The following is a 27216-nucleotide window of genomic DNA, read 5'->3' as shown; positions in this document are numbered from 1 at the left end:
CCGGTTTCAGCCGACAACAGATGCCCCATAGTAGCTCTATGGGTGACGTCACCACTCAGGCATTGCAGCTGCTCTCCCCTGAAGCCAGCGCTGGGAGCCATGACTGGACTGGAGCGTCCTAAGAAACAGGCAAGTATAGACATCTTCCCTCTACAGGCTAGTTAGTATAGGACATACAATTTGGATGGGAGCTGGTTTAAGAACACATAAATTTAGCCCAGATGTTTACTTTAAGTTCCGGGCATTTGTCCGTGACCAATCACGCGTCTCTCATAGAATTTAATGGGCTGGACGGTGCGCCTGTGCCTTCCGCCTGCACCTAAATGCCAGAGCCTCATGCACCGGGCTAAATGCCCAGTGCGCATGGGGCCTTAAGTATAACTGAAGGAAAAACTTTTTTTTTTTACTTTTGGACAGTGAAGAGGGGTTAGAACATCTGTCAGGTTTTTCTGGCTGCCTATGTCCCCATTAGGGAAATTCACCCTCTCTATTTGTCCTGGTGACCATTATCACCAAAAGTAAAAAAAAAAAAAAGAGAAATAAAAGGGGAAATCGCCCAATGGAGACACTAGTTCTGATGACCCTGGTGATGTCATGGTGTAAGCTGTGATGTCATGATGGTTGTTTGCACGCACATCTTATGTGAAAGCTACCTGAGTTTCTTTTCTTGGGGTTCACCAAGAGCAGCATTTTCTGGGAATCTTCATCTCTGTAAAGCGGCATGTGAAGAACACAGTCCCCATCGACTTTTATCTGCAAATGACACAAAATATTAATGGGTCACATTGGACAGTAAAGGGGTTACTTGTTTAACCACCAGACCTCCGGAAGGTTTACCCCCCTCCCCCCCTTCATTACTAGGCCATTTTATGTGATACAGCACTGCGTTACTTTAACTGACAATTACGTGGCCATGGAACACTGTACATAAATAAAACAAATGTCCGCTGAGAGCCTGAGTCAGCCCATTGCACCAGTGAGCACAGGGGGGTGGCCGAGCAGAGAGCGGATGACTGACAGTCACCGGCTCTCTGCTCAGGCAACTCTGAGAGACTCGAGCGATTGGTGGTGTTTGATCGCTCGGTTCTCAGTGTTAGAGCCGGCAGGGACCGATGCTGCATCCAGCTGGGTAAGTACGATTCTGGACAAAAACTAAACCCTGTACTTTTCTTTTAGCCCTTGTACACGCGGTCGGATATTCCGATGGACAATGTCCGATAGGACCGTGTTGTCGGATAATCCGACAGTGTGGGGGCTCCATCGGACTGTTTCCGTCTGAGTATCAGACGGACCAAGTTTTCCAGCTGGGCTAGAAAATTTTCCGACAACATGATTCGATCGGACTTTGTCTGATCATGTATAGAGAATTCCGATCGGACAAAGTGCCACACATGCTCAGATCAAATTCCTACACCAAAGCTATTGGCTACTAGCGTGAATGTAGTCCCGTCCTAACTAAATAACGTCATCACGTTAAGTACGATCGGATTTTCTGACAACTTGTCCGACAGTTGTGTGTATGCAACAGTTTCGGACAAAATCCGACGGATTTGGTTGTCGGAATGTCTGACCGTGTGTACAAGGGCTTAAAGTTGTACTAACCCCCGAAAACAAAAAATGTGATATTGCAGCTTACCAATTCATAATTGTGGAATTTAAATGAATAGCTGTATTTATACTGAGATTAAATTACACACAGGTGGACTCTGTTTACTAATTAATTGACTTCTGAAGGCAATTGGTTCCACTAGATTTTAGTTAGGGGTATCAGAGTATCAGAGTAAGGGTCCTTTCACACGGGGCGGATCAGTTCTGATCCGCCCCGTGGATATCCGTTTGCTCAGCGGGGATCACTCCGCCGATCCCCGCTGAGCAGGGAGATGACAGCTCCGTCTCTGCACACTGCGCAGGGACGGACCTGTCACAGCGCCGCTCTCCCCTATGGGAGATCGGATGACGACGGACCGCAGTGCCCGTCGTCACCCGATCCGATCCGCAGACGGATGGAAAAATAGCTTTTTCCTCCGTTACACTTTTTCGGATCGGAGTGGGTCGGATGTCAGCGGACATGTCACCGCTGACATCCGACGCTCCATAGAGCTCTATGGAGCACCCGTTCAGGTCCGCATGAAAAACTGACAGGCGGGCCTGAACGGGACGTCAGTGTGAAAGAGGCCTAAGGGGGCTGAATACAAATGCCCCCCCCTCCCACACACACTTTTCAGATATTTTTTTTGAAAACCATTTATCACTTCCGATCCACTTCACGATCATGTGCCACTTTGTGTTGGTCTATCACATAAAATACCATTTCTGGGTTTTTTTTTGGTTGTAACATGACAAAATGTGGAAACTTTCAAGGGGTATGAATACTTTTTCAAAGCACTGTATATTAAACGCACACATTTTTTATTTTATTTTTTTAAGTATAGATCTGCGTGTGTCCCAAGCATGTCTGAATTCACTCACTGTTGACAGACGCCAGACCTCTGCTGGGAGTCTATTCCAAGCATCAACTACTCTTTTCTTAAAATAAGATTAGTGTTGAACTTCTTCCTCCAGCTAGTTTGAGGTCATATCCCCATATCTCCATGTTCTTAATATTAGCTTCATATTGAGACCATTGCCCTCCTTATTTTACTTTTTTTTATGCACAAAACTTGCTGTTTTTTTTTTTTTTTTACAACTGCTGCTAGAAAAGTGCTAAACAACCTCCTAAGAGTTCCTGCTCAGGCCCCACAGCAAAGGGAGGTGGCACTGAAAATATGTGAGGGGCGTGGTGTCGGGGGGGTTCAAAAACGTGCATTACAAACATCCAGCCGAGGTTCAAACGGGGTCTCTCTGTACACATCGGGTGGGCCCTTTTACTGGCAAAACACATTAATTTAAAGGTTGCATAACTGGATATTAAATACAGGAGATCAGCAATTGAGAAATGGCATTAAACACGTAGTCACAAAAATGCAGACTGTGTAAACAGAGCCGCTACATTTAAATGGAAATCATAAAAACGATGTGACTGTACAATGTATATGTAAAGTGCTGCGTAAATTGACAGCACTATATAAGTACCTTAAAGACAAGGGCCGGTTTAAAAAAAATTAAGAATTCAAAAGTCAGCAGCTGCAAACACTGTAGCTGCTGACTTTTAATAAGCAGACTTACCTGTCCAGGGCACCCGCGATGTCGGCCGCCCGAGGCTGACCTGTCCCTCGGCTCTCGGGTCCCGGCGCCGCCATTTTGGCTAAGGGAAACATGCAGTGGAGCCTTGCGGCTTCACTGCCCGTTTCCTACTGTGCATGCGCGAGTCGTGCAGCACTTTGTGAATGGGGCGCGCTGTGTTCTGGGACACACAGTTCCCAGAACACAGCGCGACCCATTACCCAGAAGACGCCGCACAGAGGAGAGAAGACAGAAGATCTCCTCGGAGGAGGAAGAGGCAGATTAGGACGATGTGCCTAGCAACAGGCATTTCTGGTAAGTTAAAAAAAAAAAAATTATTTTTTTTCTGATTTTTTTCTAATTTTTAATGTATTTTTTTTTTCAGGGTGGCCCTCCACTTTAAATAATAATAATAAAATGACTCTCTCCATTTGGGAAGCAGAACACCTGAACACTCTAAGCAGCGAGTTATGTGATCTGAGTTTTCGTTGGAAAAAACTTGGATGGTTTTTCCACCAGAATTCTGCTCAAGCTTGGCTTGCATACACACGGGTCACACAAAAGTTCTCTGAACTTTCGACCGTCAAGAACGCGGTGACCTACCACACCACGACAAGCCGAGAAAATTAAGTTTGATGCTTCCGAGCATGCGGCCAATTGTTTCCGAGCATGCGTAGGAATTTTGCGCGTCGCATTTGCTACAGTCGACCGTAATTTTTTCCGTCGTAAAAATAGAGAACCTGCTCTCAATCTTTTGCTGGCGGGAATTCCACCAGCAAAAGTCCGATGGAGCATACACACGGTCGGAATTTCCGACCAAATGCTCTCATCGGACTTTTGCTGGCGGGATTTCCGATCGTGTGTACGGGGCTTTACATGGGTATTGTGGATTGTCGAATGATAAGAGATCTGTCAGAATAATTACTTTTTGCATCAAAATAAAATTTAAATATGACCAGAGATGTGTTTTACCGCGTGCAGTTTTGTTATTTTTTTCATACGTGTCAAAATCTGAATTTTTTTATTTTTTGCTACAAATAACTTTTGTATAGAGGGATGACGGAGGTGCTTTAAAAAAAAAAAAATTATAACTTATTTTATATAAAATACAAAAATGGTGCAGCGCAAATAAAGTCCAATAACGATCACGTATTATTGTGTAGCAGCATGAAATATATAGGAAGAAACACCACGTAGTGAGGAAAATCTTCTCTTGTGTGTGACCAATACTTCCACCAGTGCTAATATATTCTTACCAGCTGGGATGGACCACTGAATACTCAAATGGTCAAACAGGCAGATTCGCACATGTGGTATGTAAGGACCAAACGGCTACGCTCCCAAGACATGGACAAGGCAGTCTCCAATTATGATCCTCCAGAAGCCTATGTATTAATTTTGGACTGCTATTTATTATCATAAATTTTAAATTTCATTGAATTTACATAAAACGATATTTTATTTTGCTACACTTAGGTCGTTTTTTTATTTAATTTTTTTTTATATATATTGAATTCCTCTGGCTGGGGCTTTTTCCATATTGGAGCCATTTTCTGCATATCTATATTTGGATTGACATTATGGGATACATATGAACGCATATACCTGAAGTTGGTCATGATGATTGAGGCTTTTGGAGGATCATAATTGGAGACTGCCTTGTCCATGTCTTGGGAGAGTAGCAGTGACCCGGTGACCCCACCCCATGCCAATGTAAATAGTGGCACACTGCGCACCTAGCATTAGAGCGGAAGAGAAAGTCGAGTCAACATCAGAAGAAGAAAAGAGCCAGAAGACAGCGCACAGAGGGAGGAGAACCGAAGAGGGCTAGAAGACATCAGCGGAGAAGACCCGGAGAGAGGAGAAGAACCGGCAGAAGACTCCAGCGGAGGAGGCAGAAGAGGCGGAGAGGGGAGAAGAAATCGAAAGAGACGCCAGAGCTGCTACTTAAAAAAAAAAAAAAGTGTCAAAAATAAAACGCTTGTCCCCGACCCCTTTCCTGACCTGCGTACTCAGATAAGAGTCTGGTATGGATTTTGGGAAGGACCCCAAGTCGTTTTTTTGGTGTGGGGGGTCCCCCTTAAAATCAATACCAGACAGAAGGGCCTGGTATGGCCTTGGAGGGGGAACTAATGTTTTTTTTTTTGTTTTTTTTTTATTTGCCGTGGAGTTCCCTTTCAAGATCATCTGCATGCCAAAGTCAGATCAGTTAAGACCACGATCCGACTTCAGTGATATTCAATGGGCTGAAGTAGGATCAAAGTAGTGAGCAGAGAGCATTTTCAAAGTCGAACCAGATAAAACGGTTCTCATAGGGAACCATTGATTTTCAGCTCCCAATGTCGGAGCCTTTGTCGCACCAGCGTGAGAAATCCTGATGGCGGTAATCCTAGGATCTTCTAAAAATCATCTTTATTGGCAACAAAGTAATCTACATAACAAACAAGACATCAGACCTGGAGGGGGGAGAACAGAACAGGAGACGGTAACACGTTTCACAATAGTTTAGTGCTTCCTACCATCTCCTGGTCTCCTCCTCTACGCGGGGTGTCCTGTGTGTTATATGGATTACTTTGTTGCCAATAAACATGATTTTTAGAAGATCCTAGGATTGCTGCCATCCGGATTTCTTTCTCAAAGAGAAATATATTGTTAGAGTTTATAAACATTTTAATAAACGACAGCGCAGATTAGGGCTGCAACTAACGATTATTTTTATAATTCGATTAATTGGTTAATAACCTTTAAAAAAAAAAAGTGGGTCAAATTGACGTTCATTTTCAACCACAGTGACGGGAAAATTTGGAAATAATAGAAAACTTCTTAGTAGAATTTTCAGACAGTGGATGTGGTTTTCGTTCAGAAATTACATTCATTTTAAAAACAGAATGTTAAAAACAAGTGAAAATTTCAAACAAAATTCTTTCATTCAGCGAATGTACAAAGATTTTTCGTCTGAATATTCTCATCTGAAAATTGATCGGTGTGGTCAGCATAAGGCTCGGTACACACCTATGCAGTTTGCTTATGATCTGTTTCTGCACTGCTTTTTGCTGTGCGTTTTGATTTTTGCGCACGTGATTTTACTGCAATTTGTATTTTTGCATTTTTTTTTGGGCAGATTAAAAAACACAAATTGCTACAAAAACACATTCCACGCTTTTCTGCAGCTTCTCAATTGAAGTATATTGAACCAATAAAGCACCATTTTGCATTAAAAGTCCCTGACCCTTTCAGATGTGAACGTGTCCCATAGGAAATCATGTAGATGAACTGTAATGCATTTCTGCAAAAAGCACCAACACATAGATGTGAAGCAAGTCTAAGCCCTTGTACACACGGTCGGACATTCCGACAACCAAATCCATCGGATTTTGTCCAAAACTGTTGCATACACACGGTCGGACAAAGTTGTCAGAAAATCCGATCGTACTTAACGTGATGACGTTATTTCGTTAATTAGTTGCTAATAGATTTGGTCTAGGAATTTGATCTGAGCATGCGTGGCACTTTGTCCGATCGGAATTCTCTACACATGATCGGACAAAATCCGATCGGATCATGTTGTCGGAAAATTTTCTAGCCCAGCTGGAAAACTTGGTCCGTCGGATACTCAGACGAAAACAGTCCGATGGAGCCCACACACTGTCAGATTATCCGACAACACAGTCCTATTGGACATTGTCCATCGGAATATCCGACCGTGTGCACAAGGGCTAAGACTAAGTTTAGTAACATATTATGAAAATAGTAATCGATTAATTTCATAATCAATTAATCGATTCGTTGTTTCAGCCCTAGCGCAGATGCATTTTGAAAAATATTATAAGATCATCTGATATTTATGGTTTTCCCACCCACCTTCTCTCCATCTGGACAGAAGAAAAACTCAACAAAATCGCTTTGCCCTTGGGTGATCTGTAAGAAGTGCTGGTTTGATTGCTCCAGAAGACTCTGCAAATCTGATGACATCAGACAGTCTATGGGGTGGCATTGTTCTGCAAAATAAAACAGACATATTAGATGCATTGGGCTTTGTAGAGAAACTGGAACAACGTATTTCTGTTGCCTATCAAAGTTATACAAGTGGCTCACACCAGTGATGTTCAGCAATACAACCCCATTCATACGGGCAGCTGGGGGGTGGATCGTTTGCTGCACTCAGAGGCGGCTGAATGCTACTAATGGATGCAGCTGCACTCAGGGCATTGGCCACAAACGCCATCCCTGGATGCACACTGTCTGTGTCCAGGGTTGGTCTTTACTCACATGTAACAATTCGGATAAGTAGTTTACATGTGAACAACAGCAGCACTGGCCATTGATTTACACTGTGTGCATTCAGCATGTAGCTCCACCGCCCCTGGCTGCCCACGTGGATGTATCCTAATGTGTAATTTCCTACATGAAAAAACTCAATCTAACTTTTCATGGGACAACACTGAAGAAATGACACGTTGCTACAATGTAAAGTAGTGAGTGTACAGCTTGTATAACAGTGTACATTTGCTGTCCCCCCAAAATAACTCAACACACAGCCATTAATGTCTAAACCTGCTGGCAACAAAAATGAGTACACCCCTAAGTGAAAATTTCCAAATTTGGCCCAATTAGCCATTTTCCCTCCCCGATGTCATGTGACTCGTTAGCGTTACAAGGTCTCAGGTGTGAATGGGGAGCAGGTGTGTTAAATTTGGTGTTATCGCTCTCACTCTCTCATACCGGTCAATGAAAGTTCAACATGGCACCTCATGGCAAAGAACTCTCTGAGGATCTGAAAAAAAAAATGTTTTGCTCTACATAAAGATGGCCCAGGCCACTTCTGGTTCCGGCGACACATGAGGAGGAGGTAGGCAGAGCAAGCTCCCACTGCACTCCTCTCCAAAGCCCACTAATGCCTCGGGGACACCCCTCTCCATCTCCGCTACATGGTGAGGTCATGGATCGGGTTTGTGGAGCATTCCTACAACCGATCTCTCTCCACCACTATGCAGCCATCCTCGGCCGATACAGCGGCGGCCGCAGCCAAGGTGCCGCCCGCACCTAGCGCTATAGAGACAGTGTAGTCTCACATAGGCACAGTACCCAGCGATCCTGCCTCTCCTGCAGGCATAGCCCAGGCAGTTGTAGCCCTTCTTACACCCAGACTGGCTGCCTCAGTGGATGCTGCAGTGCAGAGGGGAATGGAGCAGCACCATATGGAACTCCAGAACCAGGCTCAATGAATCTCTCATACAGAGGAGCAGATCTCCTCACTGGTGGATGATACTACAGCTAACGCTGCTGTCCTCGCACGCCTTACACACTCTAATAGAGAATTGTGGGACAAATTAGATGATTTAGAAAATTGCTTGCGACAAAATAATCTGCGGATTATTGGCTTGCCAGAATCATTCGCTAGTGGACAGCTCACAGATCTCTGTGCCAAAACCATCCCTGAGCAACTTGGCCTCTGTATACCATGTGTCATTGAGCGTGTTCACCACATAGGCCAGCACACAGAACACCGTGCTAAACCCAGACCAGTCATCGTCAGATACCTCAATTACGCTGACAAGAACGCCATCTTACAGAAGTTCCGTCCCATGTGAACCCTCTCTATTGATGGCGCAGACCTGCAACTGTTCACCAATTACTCTATCGAGGTGATGAAACAGCGCAAAGCATTCTCGTCAATTTCCTTAATCTCATACGTCAAGTTCACCCTGGCCTACCTGGCTGTTTTCCACATCCAATCTCCTGCAGGGGAGAGCTGTTAAGGCCTCCCGAGCCTCAGCTAAGAGCCAACCCAGTCCTGAAAAGCTCCATACAAGCGTAGTCGTTTTACCAACCAAGCTAACCACTCATAATTTCACTGAATTGTCCCTAATGCTATGCGGATTCCAGAGTCCTGTTGGAAGCTGGTAGTTTTTAAATTTTCTGCTCCCTTTACGCCTCCTGTTCTGTTATGTACCATGTGACCACTACCTTAGTTGCTGTTAGCTATGCATTGGTTTAGTAGCACTTGGTTTATTAGGCGCTTTATATTCTCAGCTGTTCTCTTGCTACATTCTGTTCAGTTGCCCATGTACTGACTAGTCCTACCTGCTGTCAGCGGGTCTCTTTTCCTCAACACCCCTTCCCCTTCAATCCCCCCTCCCCCTTTGTTTCCTCCCCAATCCTAAAGATTGTATCCTGGAACGTTAAGGGACTTTGTTCCCCCAATAAGGGTATGCAAATTCTTAGACATCTAAAACGTCTCCAGGCTGATGTGGTGCTCCTTCAAGAGACCCATCTATCTGCTAACGATTTACCACGTCTTTGTACATTATGTCTTGGGGATGTCTATGGCTTTCCGGCAGTAGGCCGCAAAGCTGGGGTGGCTATCTTGCTACATAAAAATCTGAGACACACTATTGGAGATATCCGAGCTAAGTCGACTGGCCGCAAACTGACACTACATTTATCATTAGTTTCTAGGGACATCGCTATCACCAACAGCTATGCTCCCAACTCACCTAATAATCTCTTCTTTCAGGACATGGTTTCTTGGATCTTGATCGCTCCTGAGGCTCTCCACCTGGTTGGAGGAGACTTTAACTCTGTCATGAGTCCATCAGAGGACCGTGATGGTCGATCATCCCAGACGTCACGGAACCCGGACTCTCTGACTGCAGACCTCTCCCTGCTTACCTGGGCCATCTCACCAATAAATTTTGTAGATTTGTGCCGCCTAATCCACCCGACTCACCAAGATTTTACTTTTTTTTTCCACCCCCCCCCCCCCACAATTCTTTCACAAATAGATTATTTTTTTGCTTCCCAAGCTTTACCGTCAACGATCCGTGATGCAGAGATTGGCGATACAATGATATTAGATCGCAGTCCAATTATTGTACACTTGACCAATGCCACACCATCAACGCCCTCACCCACTTGGCGATTCCCCTCATATTTAGCCGAAAACAAGGATTTTCATCACATGCTTCATGATGCCTGGGCGGATTATGCCTCCACAAACGGAGCACACCTTACCGATCCAAACCTCTTTTGGGAGGCGGGTAAGGTCTTCCTTTGAGGAAAGATTATCTAATATACTGCCCAATTCAAAAGACACTCCCGACAGCAATATATGCACGCTAGTGAAATGTTACGATCAGCACATGCTACTTTAACGCATACTCGCACCTTGGATAACATTAAAGCCTGGCAGCTCGCTAAGCAGAACTTTGATCTGTGAGCAGAGCAACAGGAAGCAGCTAATGCCGCGTACACACGATCAAATTGTCCGGCGTACTTAGTCTGCCGGAATCGCATTTCACCAGACAATCCGATCGCGTGTGGGCTCCAGCTGACTTTTTCAGTGTAAAGTCCGGCGGACTTAGAAAGTAGTTTTGCAGCCCAATCTTTCCGCCAGACTTGGGTTTCAGCGGACAATACGTTCGTGAGTATGCTAGTCCGGCGGACTAAGAATGACGCATGCTCAGAAGCAAGTACGAAAAGGAAGCTATTGGCTACTGGCTGTTGAACTTCCTTTTTCTAGTCCCGTCGTACGTGCTGTACGTCATCGCGCTAGCAATCGCCGGACTTTCCGTGCGCCCGGGTGTGGCCAAGTCCGTTCGGACTAAGTGCGCCGGACAATTCGATCGTGTGTACGCGGCATAAGACATCCTACTCTACACTTCGTCTCTACAGATGTGGTAACAAGGCGGGCAAATTTCTGTGCTGACTGTGTACCGGTCCTAAACGGCCTACCTATATTTCTGCTCTTAAGGATACTGCTGGTTCCTTTGTTACCTCCCCTGCAGAAATTAGTAAACTACTTACTGATTATTACACATCCCTCTACTCGGAGGTTCTGAACGATCAGACACTGGCAGAGAATTTGTTCTCCAAAGTGCGACTGCCCCAACTCACCTCCGCACTTTTAGAGGCCCCTAATGCTCACATTTCAGTGGAAGACATCCAAAAAACGGTTAAATCCTTAGCCTCAATGGCCCCCGGGTCCTGATGGATACAATGCCAAATTTTACAAACCGACTAGTGATTTCATTTCCAACACTTTGAAACATGTCTTTACCGCCATGTGGGAAGGGGGCCCATACCTCCCCCACAGGAACTCGGGCACACATTAAACTAATATCCAAAAAAAGGGAAAGACCCGTTGCACCAAGGTTCCTATAGGCCAATCCTGTTTATCAACAGATGTAAAGATTCTTTCTAAAATGGTTGCCCCACGCCTAGCTACATTACTCCCTTCCTTGCTACACCCAGCTCAATCGGGCTTTGTTTCAGGGCGTTCAGCGACTTTGGACATTTGTAAAGTCTTGCTGGTGCTAGAATATGCCAAACTGCATCCAGATCAAGACACTACTATCATCTCTCTAGATGCCAAAAAGGCTTTCGACAATATTTGTTTTTCATGGTTATTTAAGGTAATGAGTGCATTCGGGTTTTTGTGTTCGATTGTACATTTTTTTATACCAAATGTATGCAACAGCTCGCCTCGTTACTCCGGATTTTATTTCAGACACCATACCTCTAACTATGGGAATAAGACAGGGCTGTCCCCTCTCCCCTCTGCTCTTTAATATAGCGATTGACCCTCTATCTAGAATTCTTAACTCATGTGCTGGTGTTAGTGGTGTCACTATCGGCGACCAATATGCGGATGATATTCTACTCTTCTCCAACAATCCTCTCTCAGATTTTGATAAACTATGTGACCTATTTGTGGCCTTTTCGACTCATTACAATTAATTTTGACAAAAGTGAGGTTCTAGCATTTAACCCCCTGTTATCAGATAAATGGCGGTTGTCTTCTCCATTTACTTTAGCCACTCATATATATCACATATTTGGGAATACACACAGGTTGAGAGCCATCATCCCTATATACTCTCAATTACCCACCTTTAATAACAAAAATTGTAAAGAGGTCCTGTCATGCTTTTTTTCTATTACAAAGGATGTTTACATGTGACACCATTTTTTTTAAAAGAACAGTGTGAAAAGAAAAAAAGAAAAGTTAAATAAATAAGAAAAAAAAAATGTAAACGTGCCCGTCCCGCTGAGCTCGTGTGCAGAAGCGAGTAGTGCCCGCATATGAAAACGGTGTTCAAACCACACATGTGAGGTATTGCCGCCAACGGTAGAGCGAGAGTAATAATTCTAGCCCTAGACTTCCTCTTTAACTCTAAACATGCAACCTGTAGAATTTTTTAAACATCGCCTATGGAGATTTTTAAGGGTAAAAGTTTATCGCCATTCCACGAGCGGGCGCAATTTTGAAGCGTGACATGTTGGGTATCAATTTACTCGGCAAAACATTATCTTTCACAATATGAAAAATGGGCTAACTTTACTGTTGTCTTATTTTTTTTAATTCAAAAGAGTGTCTTTTCTCCAAAAAAAAAAAAAAAGTGCGTTTGTAAGACCTCTGAGCAAATATGGTGTGACAGAATGTATTGCAAGGACCACCATTTTATTCTCTAGGGTGTTAGAAAAAAAAAAAAGTATTATGTTTGGGGGTTCCAAGTAATTTTCTAGCAAAAAACTTGTAAACAACAAATCTCAGAAAGAGGCTCGGTTCTTAACCACTTGCTTACTGGGCACTTAAACACCCTTCCTGACCAGACCAATTTTCAGCTTTTGGTGCTCTCACACTTTGAATGACAATTACTCAGTCATGCAACACTGTACCCAAATGAATTTTGTGTCCTTTTTTTCCCACAAATAGAGCTTTCTTTTGGTGGTATTTGATCACCTCTGGGGTTTTTATTTTTTGAGCTATTAATGAAAAAAGACCGAAAATTTTGAAAAAAAACGCATTTTTCTTTGTTTCTGTGATAAAATTTTGCAAATTATAAAAAAAATTTCATAAATTTTGGCCACAATTTATACTGCTACATATCTTTGGTAAAAATAACCCAAATTAGTGGATATTATTTGGTCTTTGTGAAAGTTAGAGAGTCTACAAGCTGTGGTGCCAATCGCACAAAATTTATCACACCTGATGTACTGGTGGCCTATCTCATTTCTTGCGACCCGAACAAGTCAGGAAAGTACAAATACCCCCCAAATGACCCCTTTTTTGAAAGTAGACATTCCAAGGTATTTACTAAGATGCATGGTGAGGTTTTTGATGTTGTCATCTTTTTCCCACAATTCTTTGCAAAATGAAGATTTTTTTATTTTTATTTTTTTCCTCACAAAATTTTCAATGTAATAGGTTATTTCTCTCACATGGCATGTGTATACCACAAATTACACCCCAAAATACGTTCTGCTACTCCTTCTGAGTATTACGATACCAAATGTGTGAGACTTTTACACAGCCTGGCCACATACAGAGGCCCAATATTGAAATAGCACCATCAGGCGTTCTAGGAGCATAAATTACACATCTTATTTCTCAACCACCTATTACAGTTTTGAAGGCCCTGGAGCACCAGGACAATGGAAATGCCCACAAAGTGACCCCATTTTGGAAAGCTAACACCCCAACGTATAATCTATGAGGCATAATGAGTCGTTTGAATGGTTCATTTTTTTTCCAGAAGTTTTGGGAAAATGTGGAAAAAAAATGAAAACGCATTTTTTTTACGCAAAGTTGTCCATTTATAAGATATTTCCAACATATAGCATGTACATAGCAAAAATGACACCCCAAAATACGTTCTACTACTCCTCCTGAGTATAATGATACCAAATGTGTGAGACTTTTACACAGCCTGGCCACATACAGAGGCCCAATATTGAAATAGCACCATCAGGCGTTCTAGGAGCATAAATTACACATCTTATTTCTCAACCACCTATTACAGTTTTGAAGGCCCTGGAGCACCAGGACAATGGAAATGCCCACAAAGTGACCCCACGTGGCACTGATGACACGTGGCACTGACAGATGGCACTGGAGGCAGATGGCACTGGAGGCAGATGGCACTGGAGGCAGATGGGGCTGGCAGATGGGGCTGGCAGATGGGGCTGACAGATGGGGCTGACAGATGGGGCTGGCAGATGTCGCTGACAGATGGCACTGGGGCTGGCACTGGCAGATGGTGCTGGCTATTTGCTCTGGATAATTGCTCTGGCAAATGGGGCTGGCAGATGGCACTGCGGCTGGCAGATGGCACTGGCAGGTGGCGCTGGCAGGTGGCACTGGCAGGTGGCACTGGCGGCACTGGGGCTGACGGCACTGGGGCTGACGGTACTGGGGCTGACGGATGGCACTGGCACTGGCAGGTGGCACTGGCGCTGGCAGGTGGCACTGGCACGTGGCACTGGGGCTGACGGATGGCACTGGCGCTGGCAGGTGGCACTGGCGCTGGCAGGTGGCACTGGCAGGTGGCACTGGCGGCACTGGTGGTGGCAGGTGGCACTGGCAGGTGGCACTGGCGCTGGCAGGTGGCACTGGCAGGTGGCACTGGCGGCACTGGGGCTGACGGCACTGGGGCTTACGGATGGCACTGGCACTGGCGGCACTGGAGCTGACGGCACTGGCGGCACTGGGGCTGACGGCACTGGCGGCACTGGGTCTGACGGACGGCACTGGGGCTGACGGACGGCACTGGGGCTGACGGGTGGCACTAGCGCTGGCAGGTGGCACTGGCGGCACTGGGGCTGACGGCAGGCGCTGGCACTACTGGCAGATGGCACTGGGCTGACAGATGGCACTGGCACTGGGGCTGACACACAGCACTGGGGCTGACACACAGATCGCTCTCCCTCCTCACACGCTGTCTCTGTGTGAGGAGGGAGAGACACGGCAATGGGAGATGATCTCATATGTTTCCATATGAGATCATCTCCCATTGGCAGCTGCGATCACGCTGTGAATGGCCGCTTTGATTGGCCGTTCACGGCGATCTGTATTTGCCTGTCTCCGGGAGACACGGCGAATACAATACTTCCGCGATGCGCGCCCCCGGCGGCGCGCATTGCGGAAGTAAACACCAGGCCGTCCAGGGACGGCCAGGCGAAGGAACCCGCCCGCTCTAAGGCCGTCATTCGGCTATAGGGCGGGCGGGAGGAGGTTAAAGTGGTTGTAAACCCTTACAGGCCACTTTAGCCTACAGGTAAGCCAAGATTAAGGCTTACATGTAGGGCTGAAACAACTAATCGATTAATCGACAACTAATCGATTATTAAATTAATCGATTACTATTTTCATAATCGATTAATCGGCCAGTAACATAATGGGTTAAAAAAAATTAGCCCTTTATAGTACAAAAAAAGAGCAAATCGTTACTGTAAATATTACTTTCTAATCAAATTTATTTTAATAAAATGCTTTTGGAGTAAAAATCTATCTAGAGACCTGACAGTCTTTGTCAGCATCAGTGTTGTTACTTTATGTTTATTTGATGGATAAAAACTTTTGGGATTTCAAAAAAAAATAAAAAATGATGCTTTAAAAGTGAAATCTGCTGACCCTCGTCTCACTGGTTTTTACTCGTTTACTTTCTATCCATAGCAAGTATGCTGTAGCTAAATAGAGGTATGTGTATATAGGATATCAGTATGTAGGGCACGGTATAACTGCATGAAGGATAAATTTAGATGCAGCGCCTTGTGAGTCAGGGGATTCCAGACATTACCGAGTCCATCTTATACAGTTGAGAACTGGTAAACAACCCTGTCCCCCCTCCCCTCCCCCTCCCATGCATCTCATAGAGCGTTCCCTTGAAAATTGGAGTGCCCCATCTGGGTATCGGCTTCCTTCTATCTCTTTCAGCTGACACTGACCGTAAGGAATGTATTTTCACAGAGAAACTGGATAAAAAAGCAGCGAAGCCAGTGTGAGATTAAAGTGCCGATACGTCCCAAAACACATGAGACGCTGGGGCCATTTTTTTTTTTTACTACAGTAAGTAATTTCATCCCGGCTATCGCTGTTTAAAAAAAGGGACACAGCACGAGGTATAGCGGTCCGGTGATTGGGGATCTCCCTACCTAACTCTACCTAATTCTGGGATCCGCAGCACCAGTAAGACGTGATCTGTAACAGTTTGTGGCGCTCAATCAAATAAACGCCTCTTTGCATATCGTATGATCTTAGCAAGGTAGCATTGCATGCCTTTACTGTGCGCTGCGTATGCAAGGGTAGGATCTCCTCCCCCAAGGGTAAAATGTGGTTACTCGATGGAATGGATTGGCTCCTGACTTCTATAAACATTACATAGGGCTTCCTTTAGTCATCATAGACAAGGATAATTAAATATCTAGTTTACTTGAGAAAAAAAATGTTTAGTGCCCTACAAGAGCCCCTTCACCCCCTTCCTGCCCAGGCCAATTTTTAGCTTTTAGCGCTGTCACACTTTGAATTAGGGCTGCAACTAACCATTATTCTCATAATCGATTAGTTGGCCGATTACTATTTAGAATAATCGGTTATTAACCTTAAAAAAGTGTGTTGTGTATAATTTAGTTAATATGTAAAGTTTTTTTTTTTTAAAAAGCCAATTTATTCCTAAATATCTCTGTATGCAGTGGTAAATATGAGTAACCAACTATATGGTTAGAGAGCAAAACATATAATCCACTCTGAGAATAACAGACAGAAGAGATATACTGTATATACTATTAGAGGAGATATATACTGTATATACACTATTAGAAGAGATATACTGTATATAATATTAGAAGAGATATATACTGTATATACTATTAGAGGAGATATATACTGTATATACACTATTAGAAAAGATATACTGTATATACTATTAGAAGAGATATATACTGTATATACTATTAGAGGAGATATATACTGTATATACACTATTAGAAGAGATATACTGTATATACTATTAGAAGAGATATATACTGTATATACTATTAGAGGAGATATATATTGTTTATACTATTAGAGGAGATATACAGAATATACTATTAGAGGAGATATACAGAATATACTATTAGAGGAGATGTATACTGCATATACTATTATAAGAGATATATACTATTATAAGAGATATATACTGTATATACTATTAGAGGAGATATATACTGTATATATTATTAGAAGAGATATATACTGTATATACTATTATAAGAGATATATATTATAAGATATAAATACTGTATATACTATTAGAGGAGATATACACTGTATATACTATTAGAAGAGATATACTGTATATACAATTAGAAGAGATATACTGTATATACACAATTAGAGGAGATATTTACTGCATATACTATTAGAAGATATATATACTGTATATACTATTAGAGGAGATGTATACTGTATATACTATTAGATGAGAGATATACTGCATATACTATTAGAGGAGATATATACTGTATATACTATTAGGAGGTTGAATCTGGTAAATATCATCAGACTCAGAGATCTTTTTTTCTTTTTTTTTTTTTAACCACTTGCCGACCAGCGCACAACGATGTACGTCGACAGAATGGCACGGGCAGGCAAATGGGCGTACATGTACGTCCCTTTAAATTTGCCGCCCTGCCATCGGGAGCGCGCCGGCGGCGCGCTCCCGCACTGGTCGGGACCCCCGTGAGTCCGGTCGCGGGACCCGTGGTCTCGATCGCCGCGGGCATCCCCGCGATCGTCTCACGGAGCGGCCGAATGGAGAAGTGCCGTTGTAAACAACATTTCTCCATTCTGCCTAGCAACTAGTGACGCTGATCTCTGCTCCATGTGATTGGAGCAGAGATCAGTGTTCACTAAATGAAAGCCCAACCCCCCCACAGTTAGTAACACGCCCCTAGGAACACTTAACCCCTACACTGCCACCCACTGGTTAACCCCTTCACTGCCAGTGTCATTTACACAGGAATCACTGCATTTATATAGCAGTGATTACTGTATAAATGACAATGGTCCCAAAAATGTGTCAAAAATGTCCGATGGGTCCCCCACAATGTCGCAGTCACAATAAAAATCGCTGATCGCCGCCATTACTAGTAAAAAAAATAATAAAAAATTATTAATAAAAATGCTATAAAACTATTCCTATTTTGTAAACGCTATAACTTTTGCGCAAACCAATTAATAATTGCTTATTGCGATTTTTTTTACCAAAAATATGTAGAAGAATACGTATCGGCCTAAACTGAGGGAAACAAATGTTTTTTTATATATTTTTGGGGGATATACAGGTCCTTCTCAAAAAATTAGCATATTGTGATAAAGTTCATTATTTTCTGTAATGTACTGATAAACATTAGACTTTCATATATTTTAGATTCATTACACACAACTGAAGTAGTTCAAGCCTTTTCTTGTTTTAATATTGATGATTTTGGCATACAGCTCCTTAAAATCCAAAAATCCTATCTCAAAAAATTAGCATATTTCATCCGACCAATAAAAGAAAAGTGTTTTTAATACAAAAAAAGTCAACCTTCAAATAATTATGTTCAGTTATGCACTCAATACTTGGTCAGGAATCCTTTTGCAGAAATGACTGCTTCAATGCGGCGTGGCATGGAGGCAACCAGCCTGTGGCACTGCTGAGGTGTTATGGAGTTCAGGATGCTTCGATAGCGGCCTTAAGCTCATCCAGAGTGTTGGGTCTTGCGTCTCTCAACTTTCTCTTCCCAATATCCCACAGATTCTCTATGGGGTTCAGGTCAGGAGAGTTGGCAGGCCAATTGAGCACAGTAATACCATGGTCAGTAAACCATTTACCAGTGGTTTTGGCACTGTGAGCAGGTGCCAGGTCGTGCTGAAAAATGAAATCTTCATCTCCATAAAGCTTTTCAGCAGATGGAAGCATGAAGTGCTCCAAAATCTCCTGATAGCTAGCTGCATTGACCCTGCCCTTGATAAAACACAGAGGACCAACACCAGCAGCTGACATGGCACCCCAGACCATCACTGACTGTGGGTACTTGACACTGGACCTCAGGCATTTTGGCATTTCCCTCTCCCCAGTCTTCCTCCAGACTCTGGCACCTTGATTTCCGAATGACATGCAAAATTTGCTTTCATCCGAAAAAAGTACTTTGGACCACTGAGCAACAGTCCAGTGCTGCTTCTCTGTAGCCCAGGTCAGGCGCTTCTGCCGCTGTTTCTGGTTCAAAAGTGGCTTGACCTGGGGAATGCGGCACCTGTAGCCCATTTCCTGCACACGCCTGTTCACGGTGGCTCTGGATGTTTCTACTCCAGACTCAGTCCACTGCTTCCGCAGGTCCTCCAAGGTCTGGAATCGGTCCTTCTCCACAATCTTCTTCAGGGTCCGGTCACCTCTTCTCGTTGTGCAGCGTTTTCTGACACACTTTTTCCTTCCCACAGACTTCCCACTGAGGTGCCTTGATACAGCACTCTGGGAACAGCCTTTTCGTTCAGAAATTTCTTTCTGTGTCTTACCCTCTTGCTTGAGGGTGTCAATGATGGCCTTCTGGACAGCAGTCAGGTCGGCAGTCTTACCCATGATTGCGGTTTTGAGTAATGAACCAGGCTGGGAGTTTTTAAAAGCCTCAGGAATCTTTTGCAGGTGTTTAGAGTTAATTAGTTGATTCAGATGATTAGGTTAATAGCTTGTTTAGAGAAACTTTTCATGATATGCTAATTTTTTGAGATAGGAATTTGGGGTTTTCATGAGCTGTATGCCAAAATCATCAATATTAAAACAAGAAAAGGCTTGAACTACTTCAGTTGTGTGTAATGAATCTAAAATATATGAAAGTCTAATGTTTATCAGTACATTACAGAAAATAATGAACTTTATCACAATGTGCTAATTTTTTGAGAAGGACCTGTATATTATAACAAAAAGTAAAAAATAATGCGTTTTTTTCAAAATTGTCGCTCTATTTTTGTTTATAGCACAAAAAATAAAAACCGCAGAGGTGATCAAATACCACCAAAAGAAAGCTCTATTTGTGGGAAAAAAAGGACGTCAATTTTGTTTGGGAGCCACGTCGCACGACCGCGCAATTGTCAGTTAAAGCGACGCAGTGCCGAATCGCAAAAAGTGGTCTGGTCTTTGACCAGCAAATTGGTCCGGTCTGAAAGTGGTTAAGAAAAAAGATGGTTTTGCAGATTTTTAAACAGAACTGTAATATATTATATGCTGGGCATATGAAAAAAATAACTAATTATAAAACAAAAAAAGTAATTTTAAGAACGTTCGTTCGATTTTCGAATCGTTTTTGGGGTCAAATCGACGTTCATTTTCAACCACAGTGAAGGGAAAAATTTAGAAATAATAGAAAACTTCTTGGTCAGACAATGTATGTGGTTTTCGTTCAGAAATTACATTCATTTTAAAACAGAATGTTAAAAGCAAGTGAAAATTTCAAACATTCTTTCATTTGGCGAAGGTACAAAGATTTTGCATATGAATATTCCCATCTGAATATCGATCGGTGTGGCCAGCATAAGGCTCGGTACACACCTATGCAGTTGGCTTTTGATCTGTTTCTACACTGCTTTTTGCTGCGTGTTAAGTACAGTATAGAGCGCCCCAATAAAGGTAAAGAAAACTTCTGCCTTTAGAACCCATCACTTCCTGCCCACGACTACATGTCCCATGAGGCATTGCTCCTCACACATTCACAAGTTCTCAGGTGTCATGTCACATTCGGCTACCCATCACATTCGGCTACCCGCTGGAGTGCGCATGCGCGACGCCGCCATATGCGTTCCAACACAGGGCCACTCGCGGGCTCGCTTCGCTCGGCATAATTATAATCGGTCTCTATGTCTACTTGGATGGTGGGGCTTGACCCTGGACTCAGGGGTGGAACGCATATAGCGCCGGCGCGCATGCGCAGTCCAGCGGGTAGCCAAATTTGATGGGTCGCCATATGTAACGAAACACAGGCACTTACTGACATGTATGGATGATGTACTGAGCTGTATGTGTGCTGCTCTGTATTTCCTGGTATGTAAACAAATAATGCATTCTGTATGCAGGCCAACTAATCGGCTGGCCGATTAATCGACTATGAAAATAGTCATAATGGATTAGTTGTCGATTAATCGATTAGTTGTTTCAGCCCTACTTTGAATGACAATTGTATCAAAATGAAATTTGTATTTTTTTGAGACAGAGATTTCTTTTGGCGGTATTTAATCACCACTGGGTTTTTTTTGTTTTTTTTTGCAAAACAACGAAGGACCAAAAATGTAAAAAAAAAAGTTTTTCTTAGTTTTTGTTATAAAATTTTCTAAAGTAAAATCAAAGTAATTTTTGATAAGGCTGCACTGATGGGCACTGATAGGCTGTACTACTGAGGCAGCAGCAATGAGGCTGCAGTGATATGCATCACTGATGGGCACTGACTGGCAGCACTGATGGGCACTGTTGGGGCTGCACTGATAATCAAGGCACTGATGAAGAGTGCCCTGATTACCAGTGTAGATCTCCCCTGTGTGGATTTGCTGGTTAGCCTTTCTCCTCTCCTCACGTGCTTTCAGTGTGAGGAGAGGACTGCCGATAACCAGTAAATCCTGTTTACGTTGGAATCAGCTGAGATTGGACACAGCAATCACAGATCCATACTGATGTGTGCCGCAGGGGACACGCGGGAAGTGTGATCATGGAAGGACGTTCATTGATGCCCTCCAAGCAATGTGAGCCTGTGCTGTAGCCATCTCATCTTTTGGCTATAGCATGGGCAGGCGGTGGATAGAAGAGTAGTCAAAGGGGCCAATGGACAATGAGGATGTATTGTAAAAGGACCTTGTTTCAGTCCTGGGCGGCTCTCGGATATCCTGAAAGAGAACACTCAGTAGATAAACTCCGTTGGGGGTATTTGTGGACTGAGGTTGAGAACCACTGCTCTATAACAACAGACAGTCTAGTGGAGAGTAAAACAATTCTGAACACCAACAGTCACTTGTGATTATCCTCACAGCTCTCGCACTGAAGTCCAGGTTAGCACTGTTAACACAGGTGAACAGCTGGGGGGGATCCAAGGACAAAGGGGCCACCCCCTGGAACTGGAGTACTAAGGTATTAATCAGGGAGGAGCTCCCAACAGTAGCTGGGTCTTTCAGAAAGGCTTCATGCTATTAGGCTCCTGCTTGGCCGCCTTCATTCTGGTTCTGACAGTGGAGGACTGCTCGCCTGGTTAGCTTTGGTAACACAGGTGAACAGCTGGGGGGGGATCCAAGGACAAAGGGACCGGCCCGCTGGAACTGGAGTACTAAGGTAGTAATCAGGGAGAAGCTGGGTCCTTCATAGAGGCTTCATGTTATTAGGCTCCTGCTTGGCTGCCTTCATTCTGGTTCTGACAGTGGAGGACTGCTCGCCTGATTAGCTTTGGTAACACAGGTGAACAGCTGGGGGGATCCAAGGACAAAGGGACCGGCCCCTGGAACTGGAGTACTAAGGTAGTAATCAGGGAGGAGCTCCCAACAGTAGCTGGGTCTTTCAGAAAGGCTTCATGCTATTAGGCTCCTGCTTGGCCGCCTTCATTCTGGTTCTGACAGTGGAGGACTGCTCGCCTGGTTAGCTTTGGTAACACAGGTGAACAGCTGGGGGGGGGGGATCCAAGGACAAAGGGACCGGCCCCCTGGAACTGGAGTACAAAGGTAGTAATCAGGGAGAAGCTGGGTCCTTCAGAGAGGCTTCATGCTATTAGGCTCTTGCTTGGCCGCCTTCATTCTGGTTCTGACAGCGGAAGACTGCTCACCTGGTTAGCTTTGGTAACACATGTGAACAGCTGGGGGGGGTCAAAAGACCAAAGGGCCACCCCGCCCCCTCCCGGAACTGGATTTCTGTGATAGTTATAAGGGAGAAGCTATCCAAAGCAAATGGGTAATTTTGGGGAGGCTGCATGCTATTAGGCTCCTGATTGGCTGCCTTCATGCTGGTTGTGACAGTGGAGGACTACTCACCTGGTTAGCTGTTAAGACAGGAGAACAGCTGGGGGGTTTCAATGACAAAGGGGCCACCCCCCTGGAACTGGAGTACTAAAGGTAGTAATCAGGGAAGTGCTTCCCACAGTAGCTGGGTCTAACAGAAAGGATTCATGGTATTAGGCTCCTGGACATCATGGGACAGAGATGGGGCTCAGGTAAGTATTAGTGACATGGGTGCTGGCGTGGCAGCTGCACGCAGAAGGTTTTTTTTTTATCTTAATGCATAAAATGCATTAAGATAAAAAATAAAAAACGTCTGCCTTTACAAACACATTAAAGCACCTGTGCAGGGTAAAGGAAAACCTGAAAACAAGTCCTGTTCCCAGCCAGCATACCCAGGAAAGAATGTAATGCAGTGTGATCTGCATTGCATGACATTCAGTGGAGCACAGGGGAGACATTGGGGGTCTCATTATAGTCTTGATATCTCATTAACCACTAGAGATCCGCGCTATAGCCGAATGACGGCTACAGCGCGGACCTGCTTTGCCGGGACTACGCGGCGCGCTCTGTGATCAGCGAGTCTATGAGACTCGCCTGATCACGGATCCGAGCAAGAGGTCGATCCCGACCCCTTACCACGTGATCAGCTGTCAGCCAATGACAGCTGATCATGTGACAAAACAGAGCCGGTAATCGGCTATTTTTCCTCCTCGCGCTGTCAGCGCGAGGAGAGAAAAAAAAGCCGATCACCGGCGGCCGTTATCGGGACATCAGTCCTGATCACGGCCAACTTATCAGTGCCCACCTACCCCTGCCAGTTATTAATAAAAGTGCCACCCAGCAGTGCCACCCATCAGTGCCCATAGTGCCATACATTAGTGCCCACAGTGCCATACATCAGTGCCCACAGTGCCATATATCAGTACCCACAGTGCCATACATCAGTGCCCACAGTGCCACCTATCAGTGCCCACAGTGCCACCTATCAGTGCCCACAGTGCCACCTATCAGTGCCCACAGTGCCACCTATCAGTGTCCACAATCTGCCTCAACAACAGTGCTGCACCTCAGTGCCACATATCCGTGCCCATCAGTGTCATCTACCAGTGCCCATCAGTGCCGCCCATCAGTGCCACCTATCAGAGCCACCTATCAGTGCCCATCAGTCCCATCTATCAGTGGTACCTATCAGTGCCCCTTAGGGGCACCCATCCGTGCCACCCATCAGTGCCATCTTATCTGTGCCCATCTTTGCCCATCAGTGCCGCCTTATCTGTGCCTATCGGTGCCACCTTATCTGTGCCTATTAGTGTCGCCTTAACTGTGCCTATTAGTGCCCACCAGTGCCGCCTATCAGTGCCCACCAGTGCCGCTTCATCAGCGCATTTCAATGAAGGAGAAAAATTACCTGTTTGCAAAATTTTATAACAAACTATTAACCACTTGACCACTGGGCACTTAAACACCCTTAATAACCAGACCAATTTTCAGCTTTCGGTGCCCTCACATTTTGAATGACAATTACTCAGTCATGCAACACTGGACCTATATGAAATTTTTGTCCTTTTTTTCACACAAATAGAGCTTTCTTTTGGTGGTATTTAACCTCCTCGCGCCCGCCCTATAGCCGAATGACGGCCGTAGAGCAGGCGCGTTCGTCCGGGCGGTCGTCCCTGGACGGCCTGATGTTTACTTCCGCAATGCGCGCCGCCGCGGGCGCGCATCGCGGAAGTTCTGTGTTCGCCGTGTCCCCCGGGGACAGGCAAACACAGATCGCTGTAAACGGCCAATCACAGCGGCCGTTTACAGCACGATCGGCGTGTCCAATGGGAGATGATCTCATATGTAAACATATGAGATCATCTCGCAGCGCCGCTCTCCTTCCTCGCACAGACAGTGCGAGAGGGGAGAGATGAACGGCTGCAGCGGCAGCCGTTCTGATTGTGGAAAAAAAATAAATTAAAAAAATGAAATAAAAAGTGCCATCCGCCCCCAGCAGTGCCATCCGCCCCCAGCAGTGCCATCCGCCCCCAGCAGTGCCATCCGCCCCCAGCAGTGCCATCCACCCCAGTGCTACCTGCCCCCAGTGCCATCCACCCCAGTGCTACCTGCCCCCAGTGCCATCCACCCCAGTGCTACCTGCCCCTAGTGCCATCCACCCCAGTGCTACCTGCCCCTAGTGCCATCCACCCCAGTGCTACCTGCCCCCAGTGCCATCCACCCCAGTGCTACCTGCCCCCAGTGCCACCTGCCCCCAGTGCCACCTGCCGTCAGTGCCACCTGCCGTCAGTGCCACATAGTGCCATCTGTCATCAGTGCCACGTATCAGTGCCATTTGTCATCAGTGCCACCTGTCAGTGTCACGTGCCATCTGTTGTCAGTGTCACGTGTCATCAATGCCACTTATCAGTGCCATCTGTCATCAGTGTCACGCGTCATCGGTGCCACATATTAGTGCCACGTATTAGTGCCATCTGTCATCGGTGCCACGTTTCAGTGCCACGTGTCATCAGTGCCACGTATTAGTGCCACGTGTCATCAGTGCCACGTATAAGTGCCACGCGTCATCAGTGCCACATATTAGTGCCATCTGTCATCAGTGCCACATATTAGTGCCATCTGTCATCAGTGCCACCTGTCATCATTGCCACGTATCAGTGCCATCTGTCATCAGTGTCACGTGTCATTGTCCTGGTGCTTCAAAAGTGTAATAAATAGTCAACAAGTTAGATGTGTAACTTATGTTCCTAGAACACATGATGGCGCTACCTGCATGTTGGGCCTCTCTATGTGGCCAGGCTGTGAAAAAGTCCCACACATGTGGTATTGTAATACTCAGGAGGAGTAGCAGAATTTTTTGGGGGGTGTCATTTGTGGTATACACATGCCACGTGAGAGAAATAACCTATTACAATGACAATTTTGTGGAGAAAAAAAAAAAATGAAAAATCTTAATTTTGCAAAGAATTGTGGGAAAAAAATGACAACATCAAAAAGCTCACTATACCTCTTACTAAATACCTTGGAATGTCTACTTTCCAAAAAGGGGTCATTTGGGGGGTATTTGTACTTTCCTGGCTTGTTCGGGTCACAAGAAGCGAGATAGGCCACCAGTACATCAGATGTGATCAATTTTGTGCGATTCGCACCACAGCTTGTAGACTCTCTAACTTTCACAAAGACCAAATAATATCCACTAATTTGGGTTATTTTTACCAAAGACATGTAGCAGTATAAATTGTGACCAAAATTTATGAAGAAAAATTAATAATTTGCATAATTCTGTCACAGAAACAAAGAAATATGCGTTTTTTTTCAAAATTTTCGGTCTTTTTTCATTTATAGCGCAAAAAATAAAAACCCCAGAGGTGATCAAATACCACCAAAAGAAAGCTCTATTTGTGGGAAAAAAAGGACAAAAAATTCATTTGGGTACAGTGTTGCATGACTGAGTAATTGTCATTCAAATTGTGAGAGCACCGAAAGCTGAAAATTGGTCTGGGCAGGAAGGTGTTTAAGTGCCCTGTAAGCAAGTGGTTAATCACCGCTGGGTTTTTTATTTTTTGTGCTATAAAAGAAAAAAGACAGAAAATTCTGTAAAAAAATGAATTTTTCTTCGTTTCTGTTATAAAATTTAGCAGATTAGTAATTTTTTCTTCATAAATTTTGGCCAAAATGTATACCACTACATATCTTTGGTAAAAATAAGTACAAATTGGTGGATATTATTTGGTCTTTGTGAAAGTTATAGAGTCCACAAGCTGTGGTGCCAATATCTGAAAATTGATCACACCTGAAGTACTGACGGCCTATTTCAATTCTTGAGACCCTAACATGCCAGAAAAGTACAAATACCCCCCAAATGACCCCCTTTTTGGAAAGAAGACATTCCAAGGTATTTAGTAAGAGGCATGATGAGTTTTTTGAAGTTGTCATTTTTTCCCACAATTCTTTGCAAAATCAAGATTTTTTTTACTTTTTTTTTTTTTCACAAAATTGTCATATTATCAGTTTATTTCTCACACAGCATATGCATACCACAAATTACACCCCAAAACACATTCTGCTATTACTCCCGAGTACGGCAATACCACATGTGTGAGACTTTTACACAGTGTGGCCACATACAGAGGCCCAACATGCAGGGAGCGCCATCAGGCGTTCTGGAGCACCCAGGACAATTCTGACATTTCTCTCCTACATGTAAAAATCATCATTTATTTGCTAGAAAATTACATCGAATCCCAAAACATTATATATGTTTTTTTAGCAAACACCCTGGAGAA

General features: G+C 44.3%; 1 protein-coding gene across 2 annotated transcripts in view; it reads right to left on the bottom strand.

Moving 5' to 3' along the window:
• The window catches only part of LOC143959309 (protein FAM169B-like), an 89605-nt gene that overhangs the window by 44696 nt on the left and 17693 nt on the right, over positions 1-27216 (bottom strand). For both annotated transcript variants that reach the window (XM_077468000.1, XM_077468001.1), the window contains exons 3-4: positions 7024-7160; positions 654-753 (exon numbers count right to left, since the gene is read on the bottom strand). In XM_077468000.1, the coding sequence (XP_077324126.1) occupies positions 654-753; positions 7024-7160 (237 nt within the window). The remainder of the gene's footprint in view (positions 1-653; positions 754-7023; positions 7161-27216) is intronic.

The sequence above is a fragment of the Lithobates pipiens genome, unplaced genomic scaffold (assembly GCF_037356315.1).
Source record: "Lithobates pipiens isolate NorthernLeopardFrog02 unplaced genomic scaffold, aLitPip1_a1.2 Scaffold_7, whole genome shotgun sequence".
Classification (NCBI taxonomy): domain Eukaryota; kingdom Metazoa; phylum Chordata; class Amphibia; order Anura; family Ranidae; genus Lithobates; species Lithobates pipiens.
The sequence above is the reverse complement of the archived record's forward strand: the minus strand, read 5'-3'. Positions and strand labels throughout refer to the sequence as shown.